Raw genomic sequence first — 17,963 nt, 5'->3', positions numbered from 1 at the left:
CATAAAAGCAAGGCTCCCGGAGTTGATGCACATACCCTGTAATTTTGAGGGAAAGCATGAGGGAGTATACTGAACCATTGAGGTTATTTATGAGGGCATATCTTTGGACTCAGGGGAGATTCCTATGGATTGGAGAAGTGACAGTACATTGCCAATGTACTGCCAATACATAAAAGCAGTTCTAAGAGAGAAGGTAGTAACTACAAACCGGTTAATCTGACTTCAATGGTAGGAAAAATCTTCGAGACAATGGTTAAGAGTGCAATCCAGCTCATTTAGATAGATGTGGCATTCTGAAGGACCCACAACAAGGCTTTGTTAAGAATAAATCATGCTTAACTAACTTAGTAGGCTATTTTGACATAGTTACTCATGAGCTGGATTTGAGGAATAATTTCAACATGTTTATTTGGATCTTAGTAAAGCATTTGACTTGGTCCCTCATAAGAGGTTGCTGTATAAGCTTGAACAGGTTGGGATTACTGTTAAAATTCTAAGGTGAACTGCTGGGTGGCTGCAGAGCAGAAGGCAGAGGGTTGTGGTTAATGGATATTCTTCAAACTGGCATAGCATCAGGAGTGGGGTCCCTCAAAGATCAGTTCTCAGACCACTATTGTTTTTCATTTGCATAAGTGACATTGACAAAGGGATAGAAGGCATGATGTCAAAATTTGCAAATGACAAAGGTCTGCAGAGTACTTAATGATCAGTGCCAAACAGCACTCCTTCCGAATGACTTTAACAGACTTCAAAGATGGTCAGAGAAGTGACAGCTATGTTTTAATGCTACTAAATGCAAGATCTTAATGTAACACTTGGGGAATAGCAACCAACAATTAAATTACACACTTGGTGGGGTTGAATTAAAAACAGTGGAGGTGGAAAGGGATCTGGGAGTTACAATACGGACTAATATGAAGTTTTCTGAACAGTGTAAACATGCAGCCAATAAAGTCCACTGTGTCCTATCGATAATTTATCAAACATTATCCTATAGAGATAGGGAGGTCATAATCCCACTGTATAATGAAATTGTAAGACCACATTTGGAATACTGTGTTCAAGTATGGAGGCCTCATCTGTAAAAAAAAAAAAAGACTGAGCTTCTTGAAAGGGTCCAAAGACAGGCAACTTGAATGGTGAGATGGCAGAAGGATGACCGTATGAGGAAAGACTTTGATTGGCTACCTTGACAACCAGGCACCTCAGAGGTGACCTGATTGAGGTTTATAAGGCTCCGAGAGGGATTAGTAAAATGAATGAAGGTGGAATTCTCACTGTTCTGTCTACTGTATACTTATCTGTGTGAGGAGGGAAGCATATAATTTGTTTTCTTATCTATTTGGTTTTTTTCCAGTGCAACAAAAGCCTATGGCTTCCTTGCATTATATGGCAAATACTATTACTATTATGTTGTTTCATTATACCTCATATTGTGAATGCCTTCACAATGAGTTGCCTCTCTGGTTATTCTATGAGTAAATAACAATTCCCCAATAGAGAAGGATATTGTTACTTATTTTCAGTGGATACCACCAATCTAGATGGCCATTTCAAGGCTATTTGGCCCTCCGCCATGGGTGGGTAGGTACCTGGTAGTATAATGGCTGACAATAAATATAGAAATATGGCACTGTGAGAGAGAGACCAACCCACAATTTCTAGTTAATATCCGGAATATTAAAATCATACATAAGATATTCTGATTTGATGGCTCACTATCTGTCTGTATAGCTGTTTGTTATATGCATAATACTCATTTTTGCTTTCTCAGTGCAATCTCACACCAAACACATTGCACTGGCCACCTGACTCAACTGGGTGCATAACCAAGAAGCATAACTCCTCCCCCCTCCTCCCAACTCCTGTCCTTTCTTTATACATTGTATAAAATCCCATTCAAATCTGCCTTGGTATTGTACCTACTTTTAAGTAAAATGCAATGCTCCGATGATAGTGAAGCATATTGTTATTTATTTAGAGCATATGTCACTATGCAGACTGCCACTTGACTCTACTTGGGGTCTCCTCAGTGGATCAGCAGGCACTGTCAAGACCTGAACAGCCAGTGGCAAAATTTCTCCATAATATGTGAGATGCAAGATTTGTTTGGGTCATATTATTAATTTATTTATAAATAATGCTCACAAAAATTCAAAAATTAAATGTTAAACATGGAAATCTCAAAATTGCATATACGTATGCAAATGTTAAACAAACTTCAAAATTGCATATATGGGCAAATTTGAAATTTCACATGCTTAATGCTTTATAAACTTGAAAATGGACGTGATTAATAATTTTGTTTATATTTTATGGGGGGTTTTTTTTTGAAAATTCTGTGCAAAACATTTTTAAAACGAAATTTTTCATTTAAAAAATATAAAATTACATTTAATGTGTACTGTAATCAATTAGTAAAAGGTCTGTCATTGGTATACAATAAATAGAATTTAAAAAAAAAATTTCTTTTTTAAGTTTATGATGTAATAAGGGAAATTTGGGTCTGGCAGACAAATCGGAACCATCTTTGTCATGATTATAACACCACTGATGGGTTAAAAATACTGAAAGAAATTAGTTTATATTTTCAAGTTTATGAACCAATAGTTATAGGATAGCACAAAATATACAAAAAAAAAATGTTATTATATATTTATGATTACCTTCCGAGGAGATCTAAGTAATTTCTGACTTTTGCTACTGACAGGAGACAAAGAGTATGGAGAGGAGGGTTCATTTAGCCTACAAGATTCTTGAATATGATACTAAAGTAATAAAAATGAATATCTATTAATTCTATTAAAATATATAACATACTAAGTTGAAATAAAATTATCATTATTTAAATTTAATTTATCCTTAATTTTTACATCTTAAAACTATCCTCCTGTTTTAGAAAAGCCTAGTCCTGTCTAATTATCAAGATCCATGAAAGCAAAGCAATTTTCACACCTATTTATCAAATTTTTCAGCAAATTTACTCCATCTACCTAATCAGTAAAATGGCAGTTATTCATCCTTAATCTGTTAGCAGGAATATGTTCCTGCTAACAGGTTAAGGATGAATAACTGCCATTTTGCATAATAACGTATATACATAACTGTTCATCCCAGTTGTTGTTGTTATTTGGTTTTTTTAGGAGCATTAGCAACTAAGGCCATATTGCTCCAAGGATATGCAGTGGTTCCTCTGACCTTTCCGCATTCTCGTATTTGGTGGTCACGGGCTCGAACCCCCGGTCTAATCAAGAAGCATGTGCTACGCACTGCCACTCCTGCCCATGGAGGCGCCCATTCATCCCAGTGGAAAAAAAAAAATATATATATTTTTTTTTTTTTTTCCTCTGAGCTTAAGTCTCCATCCTATTGAAATTTCAGAGACCATATAAGGTTTGACTTGATAACAATGAAATCTATTCATACCTGATTTTGATAACAGCACGTGTCGCACATGCACACCTGGTCAAAGGTTTTTAATGATATTTGCAGTCTCCAACACTGGTCTGACCTTTGAAAGAAGCATAACTTTACTCTTCAAAGTAGTGTAATGTGACATAATTCAAAGTAGTGTAATCTTAATTTTAGCATAGCACATATTAAATTTTTTTATAAACTTCTTTTAAGTTAAGCTTCATAATCAGCATGATCAGAGAGGTCCTACATAAACATACCTGCCAACTTTTAGAAAATCAAAAACAGAAAACTTTAAACAGAGATCTAGTTTTAGCTGGAATGCTCTAAAACTGTTTTCCAGCACTGTCCAACCAGCATTCCCAGCCTTCTCTTCCAAATTAATGATAACTAATTAATACATACAATATACACTGCAACAGGTAAATTACGCATGTCACCATGAAATGTAATAAACTATTTTATTTAAAGTTCTTTGGCTTATTTAATTTTTTTAATTTTTCTTTTTTTATTTCATTCTATTCAATTACATAGTATTGGCTAATAGAAAATTTTTACATTCCATATCCTGGCTGCAGCCAAGTTGTAGAATGTAAAAAAGCACAAATTGAAAGCAACCTAATCTCTCACAAATAAATTCTCTTAAAAAACAAAAAAAAAAACATATTTAAGCTTCTGTTTTAACAATAAGCACAACTACAATACACAACACAGAACAAATTAGAAAACCAATAACAACAATGGTGTACTAAACTCCACTTTAGTCATTAAGGTTACTTGGAAAAAAATAGCATTGAAATTAATATATTAAAAGCTAATATCTTTATTATGAAAATCAAATATTTTTTCATCTAATGTTGTAAACAATGTCATGTGGACTATACTAAGGTAAAAATAGGCAGAGCTACCTAACTGGCTTTTAAGTGCATATTATTAATTATTAAATTCAATAGGTCTCTAACTTAAAAAAAAAAAGTCTTCATATTTGAAAAATAACAAACCACTAAAAACTAGAAAAATCTAGTCCTGTCAAAACTAGAATACACACTTGATTATTGAAAAAGTTAACTAAATTTGGCAGAACTGGGATGTATACATGTATACACAAAATGACATGAACAAGAAATATTCAGACACCATCCCCCACACAAATAATGTGCATTTTGCCAGATACATATTGACTCAAATATGCCAATAGACATTACATTGCAAGTAGTCTGAAACATCACTGAGATTTTGAAAAAATTAACCGTATACACATAAGATTAGAATAAAATAGAATAACTAAATACAGTAGACATGCAAAGCGTTGCGCTTTGCAATCCTCCCAACAGCAAGTTACTATATGATTGCATTGCTGTAGCAAACCGGCAATATCCTAAATCAATGGTAGCTGATGTAATCACTGATGGAAACATCACAGTGATACTACAGCTAAGAGAAGTTTGGGTAGACAGCATAAATTGATAGAAAGAGACTGGAGGGTGTGCAGAAGTGGTACATTAGTGCTGTCCATTCTCATTAAATACTGTTAATTAAGAGTCAGGGAGGTCACAGGAATTGATATTTGCACAAGAATACATGTAAGAAGCTTCATAATCATCAGATTTTACAGAAGACCTGCAGCATACAAACCAAACATCATAGCACATAATACACAATGTCAATTTGCTGGTGCACAATCCATCATAATTTCTCCCTGAAACATTGGGAAGCTCTGTTATTGAGTGACAAATCACAGTACACTGTTTTATGATTTGATGTCTGGTCTGACAGATGCTGGAGAAATTTATTTATCAGAATGTAACATCCCAGCGGTTAAGTTTGGTAAAGGTGCCGATGCCATCACCGGGTATAGTTCTTTCTTGTGGTTTGAACTTGGACCAGTGATTGTTGTTCCTGAAATATTGAAACATCACCTGAAAAACCAGCCCCGAATTTGATAATTTAGACAGAAAACACAATCCAAAAGGACATGCTCTCAGGAAATTTCCATACCAAAACACATCCATTGGAACAAAATGGATAGTAAGATTCATCACTCTGAAGGTGCTTCAAAGTGATGAGTGATTTCTACCACTATTATGCAACCCATGAAAGTTGAGAATGTCATTATACCAAATGACATTTTGTATTGGTGACCATAATATTTAACTTATGCACAGATGAAATATCCACCAATACGTTAACTATCTGCAGGGAGATATGCAGCTTCCTCTGGATGTTTTACATATTGGTGGACATTCCTGTGGCTTGACTTCTTGGGCATGTTTCATGATGAACACCACAAAAACGTACAGGCATGAACTATTGTAATGTTCTGCTCTGTAGATTAACTGTATTTTCTGATATGAAATGAGCTATTGTTCACAAATATCAGGGTATCCAACATCTTTTCTCAAAATAAAGTTCAAACCTAGAAACCTTTTTTTTTAACAATGAGAAAATACTGGGTGCAGACAGTTCACTAAGAGAAGGACTTAGACTAACAAACAGATTCAAAACTTAAGTTCTTAGCAGGGATTATCCATAAATGAGCCCAAAAATTATTCTTTCTGTGTTGGTTTTCCAAGTATGAACAAAGATCAAAAAAACCCTTTGTATGACTCATAAGTAATAATATGACTCATAAGAAAAGCATATGAACAAACAAGAAAAAAAAAAACTCAAGATCATCAGTAATAAAAAATATAGTTACATTTAGTAAATATTAAAACTTACATAGTATTACAAATTTCCATGTCTATTTTCTAGAGGGTAAGCAAACAAAACAAGTTTCTCAGGCTTTTATGAGGTTAAGAAAAAACAAAACTTTTAGATTAATGTGGCCACTGCAATTAACTTAAATATCAATTCAGAATTTTTCTTATAGCATTTTTAATACACAAAGGTAACTTTTTAAGGTACACTTTTTTCTTTTCAAAAGATTAACAATCAAAGTATAGGAACTTTCTTTCTGTTGAATTAGTTATCTTTTAAAATTGTGGCATACTTTGGATCTCTTTAATCAAAAAAAGTTACTTTAATTCAGCTCAAACTTTGATGTACTTGTAATGATTAAAAACAATTATGAAGTTCTTTTACTGCTCACCTTTATTAAGAGAGAAAACATCCTACCTCATTTTATTGGCTCAAACAACTAAGAAAGAACAAATATGAAAGGTCTTTACTGTGATTTCCATGGATAATCACTATTAACAGCTGATTTTATCTTCTGTCATTTAAAGTTTTTCAATTTTCAAGCTTAAACAATACTTGCAACCTTGTAATGTATATAGGAAAAGATAAACTTTGCCCTTTTTCCATCAGGAAACTCAAGCTGATTTTTTTCCCTTCTTAATTCTTTATTAGAGATCAATAATACTTCCTGACCAAGTTTAATAAACATCAAAATACTCAGAGAAAAGTCTATTTTGAAATACATATAGTAAAGTATTTCATATTTTTTCAATCCCTACTAACACTTGTCTATATTGCTTATAGCACACACCAACCATGCAGTGACAGAGTTCTAAAAAAGACTCTAGTGCAGTGCAAGGTAATATGTCACACACAAGTTGATGAAAGCAGTGAAACAAAAAAAAAGAAAGAAAACACTTCGCATATCACCTTGTCCGTCCCCTCTAACTGTTTCTAGTACTTCCTTGAATTCATTCAAGATAACCATTTCTATAACGAGATGGAAGTCTGTTCCAACAATCAACCACCCGCTGTCCAAAGGCAATTTTCCACACATCTATCTCGCAACTGTCCTTCCTTAATATGAATTCATGCTCTCCTATATATGTAGCCTGAGAGAAAGGAAGGATGGCAAAACCACTGAGCTTACTTAATCCATTCAAAGCCTTAAATACCTCAATCAGATCTACTTGCAGGCACCTGTCTCCAGACACTAATTTTCAGAACAAGCATTTCCTGGTAAGAGGAAACTTTTGTTCCCCTTGCTAATCTTGTTACATTTGTCAATGTTAAACTTCCATTAATAATTCTCAGTCCCTCTGCCTAATTTTCTAGATCATGTTGCAGTAGCATATCCTGATTATTAATCATTAAGTGCACTACCAATGTTTGTAGCATCTTCAAAATTAGATGTTAAGCCTGATATGTTTCATCAATATCATTAATAAATATAGTAAACAGACACTGGCCTCAATCCTGGGAAACTCTGCTAATAACAGTAGTTCAAGAAGAGTAGTGTCCACTGATAACCACTCTTTGTCTTCTCCCACTCAACCATCCCTTTATTCACAGTAACTTGCCCCACATATCCCACTGCTCCAATTTGTTGGTACTCCTTTGTTACTGCATGATAGTATCTGATCAGATTGGTCAGACAAGACCTACCCTTAACAAATTCATGCTGTAGCTGCAGTATAACTGCATTCCTGTCTTGTGGTTGTGTATTATTTCTTTAATCAGTGACTCCATTATTTTCCCCTGGAATAGAAGTCAAGCTAACAGGTCTGTAATTACTCATTTCACCCTCTGATCCCCCCTTTGTGAACTGGAAATACATTTGCACATCTCCAGTCTATAGGGACCTCACTTAAACCCAAAGATGCACTCACAATTATGGCTAAAGGGTTGCTTAACTCTTTATGCAAGTGGATAAATCCCATCCCCTCGAGGTGCCTTTTTTTAACATTCAGCTTTCCTCTTGGTTATCACAAAATCATTTAGCACCCTGTTTGAATTTGACACAATTCTAAAATCCCCATCCCTAAAAAACTATTCATGTGTGAATGTAGATGAAAAATTCAATTTTTCAGTAACTAAGCAATAAATGAATGTTAAAAACTAAACCATCATATTTAGTGGACCAATGTAATTCACTCCCTTCTTTCTGTTTACATAAGAAGTCTTTGCTGCTTTTCTTTGCATTCTTTTCCAGAGACTTCTCACAATCTGCCTTAGCTTGCTAACCTCCTTTGTGACTCTATTGCAGACTACTTTATATATACCGTACTTTATATATACCATTTGTATCATGTGATAATTTATATACATCCCATATATTATTCTTCTCTGCCACAAGTCTAATCAGTTCATCAGACAACCATTTAGGTCTGAGCTTTGAACAGTCTCTATTTGTTGGTATAAAAAGTGTAGTAGATGCAGACAGGCTGCCAGAGCAGGTCATGGGGTATTGTCAATGATATACAGGAATTTTGCTAGTAGGGAAAAGGAGGTGATTATTTTATTTTATTTTATTATTTTAACATATAATATACACAACAGGCATTCGCCCAGTTAAAGTGTATAACAGAGCAAAGGTTGTACAAAACATAAAAATAAATGGTAGACTAATATACTTTGTACAATGAAAGTTAATTCAAACGGGAAAAGTCCAATTCACAAAAATAAAAAAGATATTCATGACGTCAAGTCCAGCGCTATGTAAACTCGCAGAAAGCAGTTTGCTGCAGGAGACATCATCACACACACACACGAATAATGAGGACATCTTTAGCCCAGAACTCATCCGTCAATCGATCAACTTACTCCAAATAGTTCGGTGAAATTGTTTCTTGTTCACAGCCATATTCAAGTCAAACTTGTTCATGAGTGCCAATGTTCTTTTGAAGAAGGAGTTCCTGGATATCTCTAATCTGGAGTAACCGATGTGGAATGTAGTCTTCTGTCTAGTAGCCACCACTGGAGCGTGAAGGTCAATATGGCACAGAAGATCCGGCAGGTAAGTTGAACCAGCGAAGATGTGGTACAACAGTTTTAAATCAAGAACAGTTCGCCAAATTTCCAGAGATTGAAGCTTGAAGTAGGAACAGAGATTCCGGTAGAAGATTCTGTGGTAAAACATGGGGTTACGTCTGGAAAGATAGTGGATAAATTTCATCTGGAGCGATTCTATTTGCTGTATCAAGTATGCATAGTGTGGGTTCCATATAGGAGAAGCAAACTCCACTATAGAGAGTATAGTTGTCTTAAATAGGAGCACAGAGAACTGAGGATCTTGAAATCTGTACGTCTGCCGTTTAATGAAGCCAATTTGTTTTTTCGCTTGGTTTAATATATTCCTAACATGTTTATCAAACCCATATGTAGTGGTAAAAGTAACTCCCAGATCTTTAACTTCGTCAACTCTGGAAATCGGCATCTCCTTGATGTAATATTCATTAACTAAAGTCTTAGTTTTCCTCGTAGCTGCAAAGGAAATAGAGCTGCATTTCCTAGTATTAACCTCCAAACCATTCAAAGCAACCCAATCAGCAAAAGAGTTGAGAGCAGCCTGAAGGTTAACTGCATCATCTTGACTGCTGATACGTGAATATAGTTTCACATCATCGGCAAACATTAGTGTCTTGATACCACCTCTCTCAACAAATTGCGGTAGATCGTTGATAAAGATGGTGAATAAAAGAGGCCCAAGAGATGATCCCTGTGGTACTCCTCTCGATGGAAAAAATTCCCTTGAGACTTCCTGTCTGATGATCACCCTATGTTTTCTATATGAAATATAGCTCATCAACCAGGATAATAAAGGGTCAAGTATTCCATAGTGGCTTAGTTTTTGAGCAAGTTGATTATGCGGGACACTGTCGAAAGCCTTAGTAAGGTATGTGTAGATCACATCAACCTGTCCCCCGCAATTGACCGTGTCTAGAACCTGTTGCCAGATAGTGAGAAGATTAGTGGTAGTTGAAGCCATGTTGGCAGTCGCAGATAAAGTGATGAAAATATTCCATTAATCGTTGGTGAATGACAGTGTCCAGAATTTTTGCCAGCGAGTTCATAAGGCAGATGGGACGGTAATTCTCTAGTGAGTGGTTTGCACTTCTCTTTGGGATAGGAATAACATTAACAGTTTTGAAGTGAGTGGGGTAGATACCAGACTTAACGGAAAGATTGAATATATGCAATATTATATATTTAAGTTGTGGAAAGCATTTCTTCCACAAGATAAGTGGAATCTTATCTGGGCCTGCAGAAAAATCTTTTGTAAGTTTCCGAAGCGCTTGAATGATATCATCTGTGTCCACCGAGAGATTATTCAGTGTGTCATCCTTCATGACTTGAAATTGATAAGCTGAAGCAGCAGTAGCTGCTGTTTTCTCTGAAAAGGAGAAAAAGGTTGCAAAAAGATCTGCTTTAGTTTTGTCACAGGTTATAGGCTTGCCATCGGAATCAATGATCCTGGTTCCTGTTGAGCAGTTATTAGAATTCTTTAGCATGTTCCAGAATGGCCTCAGGTCTCCATTTACTGTGAAACTGTGTTGAATTGATTTAATATAACGAGCATACTGATTTCTGATCATCCTTTTAACGTTACTTTTGTGTTCCTTGAACAGTACCATATATGCTTCATCATGTGACGTCCTAAAGTGTTTTCTGCACTGTTCTTTGGCTCGTATAATAGCAATTATGTCTGTCGTGATCCAATGAGGGAATCTATTCCTGTAATTTTTACTAAGAGGTACGAACTCTTGAATAATAGGGGAGATTGTGCTAATAAGATGATCGGTGACTGCGTCAAGATCATTAATCCGTGGGAAGGAGAACCAATCAATGCAATCGAGGTCACGCCCTATTAGTTGCCAGTCTGCTCTCCTAAAGTTCAGCTTGGCTGGGACAGGAGTAGTGCTTCTACTCTTCTGTGATATGTTTATTTGACAGCTTAAAGCCTTGTGATCAGACGGCAGAAATGAAACTGCTTCTAAAATAAGGATCTGCTTGGATGCAAAAATGAGATCCAGCATCGCCTTGCCTCTAGTACAAGTATTGTTATACTGCTTGAGACCCAGGTCAGACATGATGTCATATAGCAACTTAGTTGTAGCAGTTGACTCCTCAATGCCTAGTGGAGAGTGTTGAGTACTGAAGTCTCCAAACAAGTACACCTCATCAGACTGGTGAAAAAACATTTCAAACTCCCAGAGTGCTTGCGACAACCTCTCCATAAGAAGAAGATCGACTGGGGGCGGAAGGTAGATAGCTGCAATGAGAACAGTTTTATTATGAACCTTCAGCTGACAAAAGATTCCTTCAATGTTGTGGAAAGTCCTGTGCATTGTAACTGCAAATTGGTTTGAGATAATAATCGCGACACCACCTCCCCTAGATCCCCTGTCTCTTCTGAGGACAGTTAGCCCACTGCTGCCACTTCCGAAGATATATACATCAAACTCCAGAGAGCAAAGCGAGATTCTAAATTTGTCAATTTTATTCACTAAGCTCCTACAGTTCTGATAATATATGTGAAGAGATTGCTGACAGGCATCATCGGTTCTCCCTGTATGTACAGAATCAATAGAGGCCTGGAAATTAAGAGAACAAGAGTTGTTTGTGCACCGTGATTGCTAACTATCATTCTTCTCTTCATTATTTGTACTTTTTTTGTAGATTTTGAATGGTCTGATTATTAATCCGGGAGGCCAATACAGGGAATCCAGTAGTTTTCTTTCATCCAATGTATTGCAGGTCACCAGGAAAGAAGCGTAGGATGGATGTTTAGTTCTAAGTGCACGAACTTCAGCTACCATTCCGATTTCGTTTCCGATGAATTCATGTAAAACTTCTACTTTTGTGTGTGGACTGAGCCGGAAATAAATAATTTGGATTTGCAAGGTACTACAGTGAGATTGTATTTGCCTTTGAATAGGCGATCCTCACATTGAGAAGGTGTGTGTGCCGAAGAGAGTTAATTGGCTGCACGATAATGGGCTGAAGAGGTGTTGCTATCAATTAGATCCTTATCACTCTCGTAAGTTCTTCCACCAGTTTTTTTGTTATCATTCCCGTGAGTTCTTCTACTGGATTTTTTGTTATTATTCTCGTTAGTACTTCTACCGGTTTCGATGTTTCTGTCCTCTAAGCTGCCGACATTGAAATCCACCTGCAGTGCCTTATCCTTTGGAACTTTAGACACCTCAGGCTCTGATCTCTTGTTACCAATAGGTATGAGATTACTGATGTTGGCTTCGCCTACAGAGCCAGTTTGTTGTGGTTTCCTCTGTTTTCCTTCTTTAGCCTGAACATCAGATATTTTCTTCCCTTTGCTGAGGGCACTAACTTTTTCAGCAGATCTATCAATCTTGCTTGAGGAGGTCTGCGGTCTATAAACAGTTGATTGCTTAGCTGAGTGCTGATTCCGTTTTTCTACATCACAAAAATCTCCTCCTGAAGCCAGTGTGGAGTGGCTGTCAGCAGGATTGCGTGCGCAATGAGGGCAGATTGCAATTAAGCTGGATTGGGCATAGTTTTTATAGAATCGGATAAGCTCAGTTGAATTAAGTAAGTTCGTCAATTTAGCTGGGTCATCAAGATTCCTTAGTTCGATTTTGTTAAATATATCTAGGAGGATAAGTCTGATCTCCTTATTTTTCCTGTGCAGTACCGTGATATAATCTTTCAGCTCTTGTAATTGAGCTTTAATAAGAACGTTTCCTTGCTCAGGATTAGTAACAAAATCTGAATAAACTTCACCATTGCACTTTCTTTCAGTTTCAAGTATTTTTTTCTCGGATTGCAGGAACTGAGTGCTAACATCGAGGTTGTTTGTCAGTTTTGTCAACTCCAGAAGTTCAATTAGTTTATTAGCCATAAGATCGGCTCTATTTAAATGATCTTTCTGGAAGTTACGGAACTCGTTTGAAAGTTGTTTCACAGCTGTCGAAATCTCTGTTAATCCTCCGTCACTGCTTGCGCTCCACGTGCCATTCCATGTTAATGACAGAGGGCATGTTAAATCGGCATCATCTAATGAGTCATCATTTACTGAGTCCTTAGACTGATTGCCACCCTTACATAACTCACATTTCCAGGATTTTTTTACTTTTTTAGCGAGTTTTTTCAGATCCGCGTAGGGAGAACAGGATCCGCAATAATGGGCATGACAGGATGTACATTGAAGTGCATAGTCCACTTGGATGCTACAACTAGTACAGATTAACAATTTCTTAATAACATACACGTATAAGTTATAAATCCAGTTTAATGTAAGAATACAAATATATACTAACAGTAGCTTTCGAGACGCGTGTGTCTCTTCATCAACTGACATTTAAATACAAAATACAACGGATAAGTGCAATGAGTTGAGTGAGGCATGTTAATCATGCATCATTGTTGTTGCACGGACGTGCGCTGCTAGATGATCAGTGGAGTAGAAAGCAGTGCACGTCCGTGCAACAACAATGACGCATGATTAACGTGCCTCACTCAGCTCATTGCACTTATCCATTGTATTTTGTATTTAAATGGCAGTTGATGAAGACACGCGTCTCGAAAGCCACTGTTAGTATATATTTGTATTCTTACATTAAACTGGATTTATAACTTATACATGTATGTTATTAAAAAACCATGGACCCCAGTACACCAGGCCCATTCGTTATTAACAATTTCTCCATAGTCTTGTGGAAAAGAAAACAGAAGAACAGAATATGCCAAGCAGCCCTTCCGATGCGCTTCGTAGTGACAGTCAGTAATTAGCCGTGACCTTTGGCTTGTCCAACATAGCTCTAGGGCTTGAAACGTTTGAGAGCATAACACAGTGTATGTAGGCCAGAAGACGCTAACTGCTGACCTTGACCAGCCCATTTAATGCAGAAGAAAGCTCTTTGTCTGTATTACTGAAATTTGAAAAATTAATAAAATTACCTGAAATCGTCCAAGAGAATCTCTGTAAGTCGCCCAGAGTAGTCACAGCGAGTAGGTGAAACACCTTAACTCCAAGAAATGGAGACTCCTTAAGTTAGATACTTATTAAAAGCACACTTTTGAAGAGCACAAAATGAAGACACCTATATGCAGGCGCACATGCGCGTTATCTCTTTGTATAAGGCAATGGTCAGGCCACGTCTTGAGTACTGCATACAGGTCTGGAGGCCTCATTTTAGGAAGGATGTAGAGTTGCTTGAGCGTGTACAGAGAAGGGCAACAAGTTTGGTGAGGGGAATGAAGGGGTCCTCTTATCAAGAAAGGCTTAAGTTCTGCAAATTGTAGCAGCTGTGAGGTGATCTGACTGAGATGTATAAGGCCTTGAATACTGAATTCTGATGGGATTCTTCTGCTTGCTCAGATAATGACCCTGAAGGGGCATAAATTCAAACTGAGGAAAGACAGTTGTAGAACAAATGTGCGGAAATTTGCCTTTAGTCAGCGGGTGGTTAATTGCTGGAACAAACTTCTATCTCTGTCGTTGTGGAAGTTGATAGCTTAAATAAATTCAAGAGGGACTGAACAAACTTTTAGAGGGAATGGATGTATGAATTTTTTTTTTTTTTTTTTTGGCTGATGCTACACAAGCTCATGCACTTGCTTTCTTGCATCACATGCCTCCATTACTATTACTACTACTATGATTATTTCCCAGAATGCTTCTCATTTAGAATTTGCTAAGCAACATCATCAGTTGATTCCACTGCATAGAATTTAAAAACTGTTTGAGACAAATGCAGTCATATTTCCAAGAGCAAAAGCCCTCTCTTTAAGTAAATTCCACATCAACATACCATCATCTAGTTGTTCTTTTATCTGCAAATTTAGGAATTTGCAGATAAAATCAAGGGTATTGTTTTCTCTTGTTGCCATTCTAACATGCTTGTGTAGGACACATTCATCCAATTAATCCATAAGTCCAACTACTGTGTGAATGACTGTATCCAACAGCTATCAGAAAACAGCATATTATTATCACAACAGTTTTTCCTCAAATAATTTCAAGACAGAGTTATGAGCATATTACAAACACCTTTTTTTCACCGTGCCCATATAAAAAGCACACCTCATATTAAAATTTTCTTCAAAATATAAGTGTTTCACAATCAGAACATTCTAGTATTGTAAATTGCTGTTACTTAATGCTCACATTTCACTGGAAGTTTCCAAGGGATGGTGTCTCAAGTGCATTTCCTCATTCAATTTGTGATCATTTTGGATCACATGACCATTCAAATGGTCATTATAAAAACCACCACTTTTTATTTTTATTTTTTAATTCATTACATTGAATATGTATGGCAAGCTTGTCAAAAAAAAATAATAATAAAAATTCAAGGAACACTACTTTGGAAAACAAAATTCATATTGATTCAACACTCTTTGCATTTTACAGAATAAGTTTAAGAACCGATATTTCAGGCAGGTTTGTTTTTTTTTTTTTTTTTTTTTTTTCTACTTTTTATTATCGCCTTCATAATTTTATGCAGTTCACTACATTTCATTTCCCAAAACTTTAAAATATTTATATTTGAAAAGCAGGTTCAAAAGTTGAGCACAGCAATACAACTATTCTATTATTTTATTCCTGGAATGAATTCTGACTGACCCTATTAAAATATGTTATTAAAAAGTCATTCATTAGAGTATTATGATGACTTTATGAAACTGATATAACACATGTTAATTATCTTCATGAAATTCTTTCCCTACAGTTTAGTGAATCCCCACAATATATCATCTTTTAAGGGCACAAAGGGTGATATTGTTGTGCATGTTAGCACCAATGACATTAAGAGTAGGAGATCTGCAGATTTACTTAACAATTACAGGTCAATGTTGCAAAAAAGTCTTGAGTTAGGATTAAATTTGAAAGTGTCTGCAATTCTGCCCAGACACGATAGGAGGGAGTACATGATGAGAGCCTTGTCAATCAATTCGGCCCTGGAGGAAATGTGCAAGGCTCAAGGGGTAAAATTTTTTTCAACCTAGTCTGTGTTTGTTAACAGGAGAGACTGCTTCTACAGGGATGGGATACACTTAAATAGAAAGGTGTGAAAGAATATTTGCTGATGCTATCGAGGCAGTGTTAGGTGGGTCAGAAAACTGCTAGCTTGGGGGGGGGAATTCACAGACTAAAAAGGTTAAAAGTAACTGCAGGCAGAGGTGAAGGTGATTCTTGCACTACTTCTATTAGAATAAGCAGCGGTGTGGAGCAACGGTTTCAGGGACTAATGGCAGTCATCGTAAAACATGTGGATATGTGGGATGTATTAGGGTAACTAATAACAAGAATAGGTACATGTATACTTGCATGTATACCAATGCTAGAAGTATAGTAAATAAATTTGATGAATTTGAAGTGTTGGTCAAGACATCAAAGGCAGATATTGTTGGGATAGCAGAGACGTGGTGTCACACAGATATAAGGAATGCAGAACTAGAATTTGGGGAGTACAATGTGTATAGAAAGGATAGACAGGATAGGAAGGGAGGAGGTGTTATGCTGTTAATTAAGAAAAACGTAAAATCAAAAGAAGTGCATCCAGTTGATATGGATGGACAGTGCACTGTTGAGTCAGTTTGGTTTGACATAAGCACTGCGAAAGCAAAAATAAGAGTAGGAGTGTGTTATAGGCCTAATGACTCGAATGAGTACAATGAACAATTATACAGAGAAATAGAGTGGGGCTAGTAAATCAGAATGTCTTATAATGGGGGATTTTAACTTCCCAGATATAGACTGGAACTTATGGGTTGGTCACTTGCACAGTAGTAAGACTTTTGTGAATTTATTGGATGATTGTTTTCTGCAACAGCATGTTCGAGAGGCAACCAGAGAGGGTAATACTCTCGATCTGGTTATCAGCAGTGATCATTCGTGTATTAAGAATTTGCAGATAAAGGAACCATTATGTGGCAATGATCACAGTGTACTGATGTGGGATTTACTTAAAGATATAATTACCATCAGGGGTAAAGGAAGGGGTTTTTGCTTCCGTAAAGGTGACTACAGTGGTTTCAGACAGTTTTTAAATTCTGTACAGTGGGATCAACTGATAATGTTACCAACAGTAAATTCTAAGTGGGAAGCACTCAAGGAATTAATCGTGGAAGCTACTAAGAGTTTCATACCTATTAAGAAATATTGTTCAAGGTTTAGGCCTAAATGGTTGTCAAATGAACTAATGAGACCCATGGCAGAGAAGAAAAATGCATGGGATGCATATAAATTATCCGGCGACACAGAAGCCTATGGCAGATATAAGCTAGTCTGTAGTCAAGTCACCAAAAGAGGTTAGGAAGGGGAAGGCAGATTACGAGAAATCTTTGGCAAAGGATGCTAAGAAAAACAACAAGGATTTCTTTATTTATATAAACTCTAAAAGGAAGGGGATGAATCTGATTGGTCCACTTGATATCGATGGTTCGACTGTTGATGATCCTGCTCCGATAGCAAACAAACTGAATGAGTATTTTGCATCTACATTCACACATGAGTTATTAAGGTTTGAAAATGCCACAAGGTTATCAAATTGTAACAGGGTGCTTAATGATTTTGTAATAACTGAGAACAAAGTGGGGGAAAAATTGTTGATGTTAAACATAAGAAATTTGCTTGGGGTAGATGGGATCTATCCAGTTATATTAAAGGAGGCGGCAAAGGAAGTAAGCAAACCCTTAGCCATAATTATGAAGCATCCTTGGACCCGGGGGTGGTCCCCACAGACTGGAGATGTGCAAATGTGTCCCCAATTCACAAAGGGGGATAGAAGGGTGATTGTTATTTGGTTTTAATGAACATTAGCAACTAAGGCCATATTGCTCCGGGGATATGCGGTGGTCATTCCCTGACCTTTCTACATCCTCCG

At 36.5% G+C, this 17,963-nt stretch overlaps 1 protein-coding gene across 6 annotated transcripts in view; it reads right to left on the bottom strand.

Annotated features, from left to right (window-relative positions):
* The window catches only part of fzr (fizzy and cell division cycle 20 related), a 155,895-nt gene that overhangs the window by 42,052 nt on the left and 95,880 nt on the right, over nt 1-17,963 (bottom strand). For all 6 annotated transcript variants that reach the window (XM_090374457.1, XM_090374453.1, XM_090374456.1 and 3 more), the window contains one exon: nt 2,667-2,768. In XM_090374457.1, coding sequence (XP_090230583.1) covers nt 2,667-2,768 — 102 coding nt within the window. The remainder of the gene's footprint in view (nt 1-2,666; nt 2,769-17,963) is intronic.

Source organism: Mastigoproctus giganteus, chromosome 5 (assembly GCF_048544385.1).
Source record: "Mastigoproctus giganteus isolate SK-2022 chromosome 5, ASM4854438v1, whole genome shotgun sequence".
NCBI lineage: Eukaryota > Metazoa > Arthropoda > Arachnida > Uropygi > Thelyphonidae > Mastigoproctus > Mastigoproctus giganteus.
Note: the sequence above shows the minus strand (reverse complement) of the source record. Positions and strands in the feature narration are given on the sequence as shown.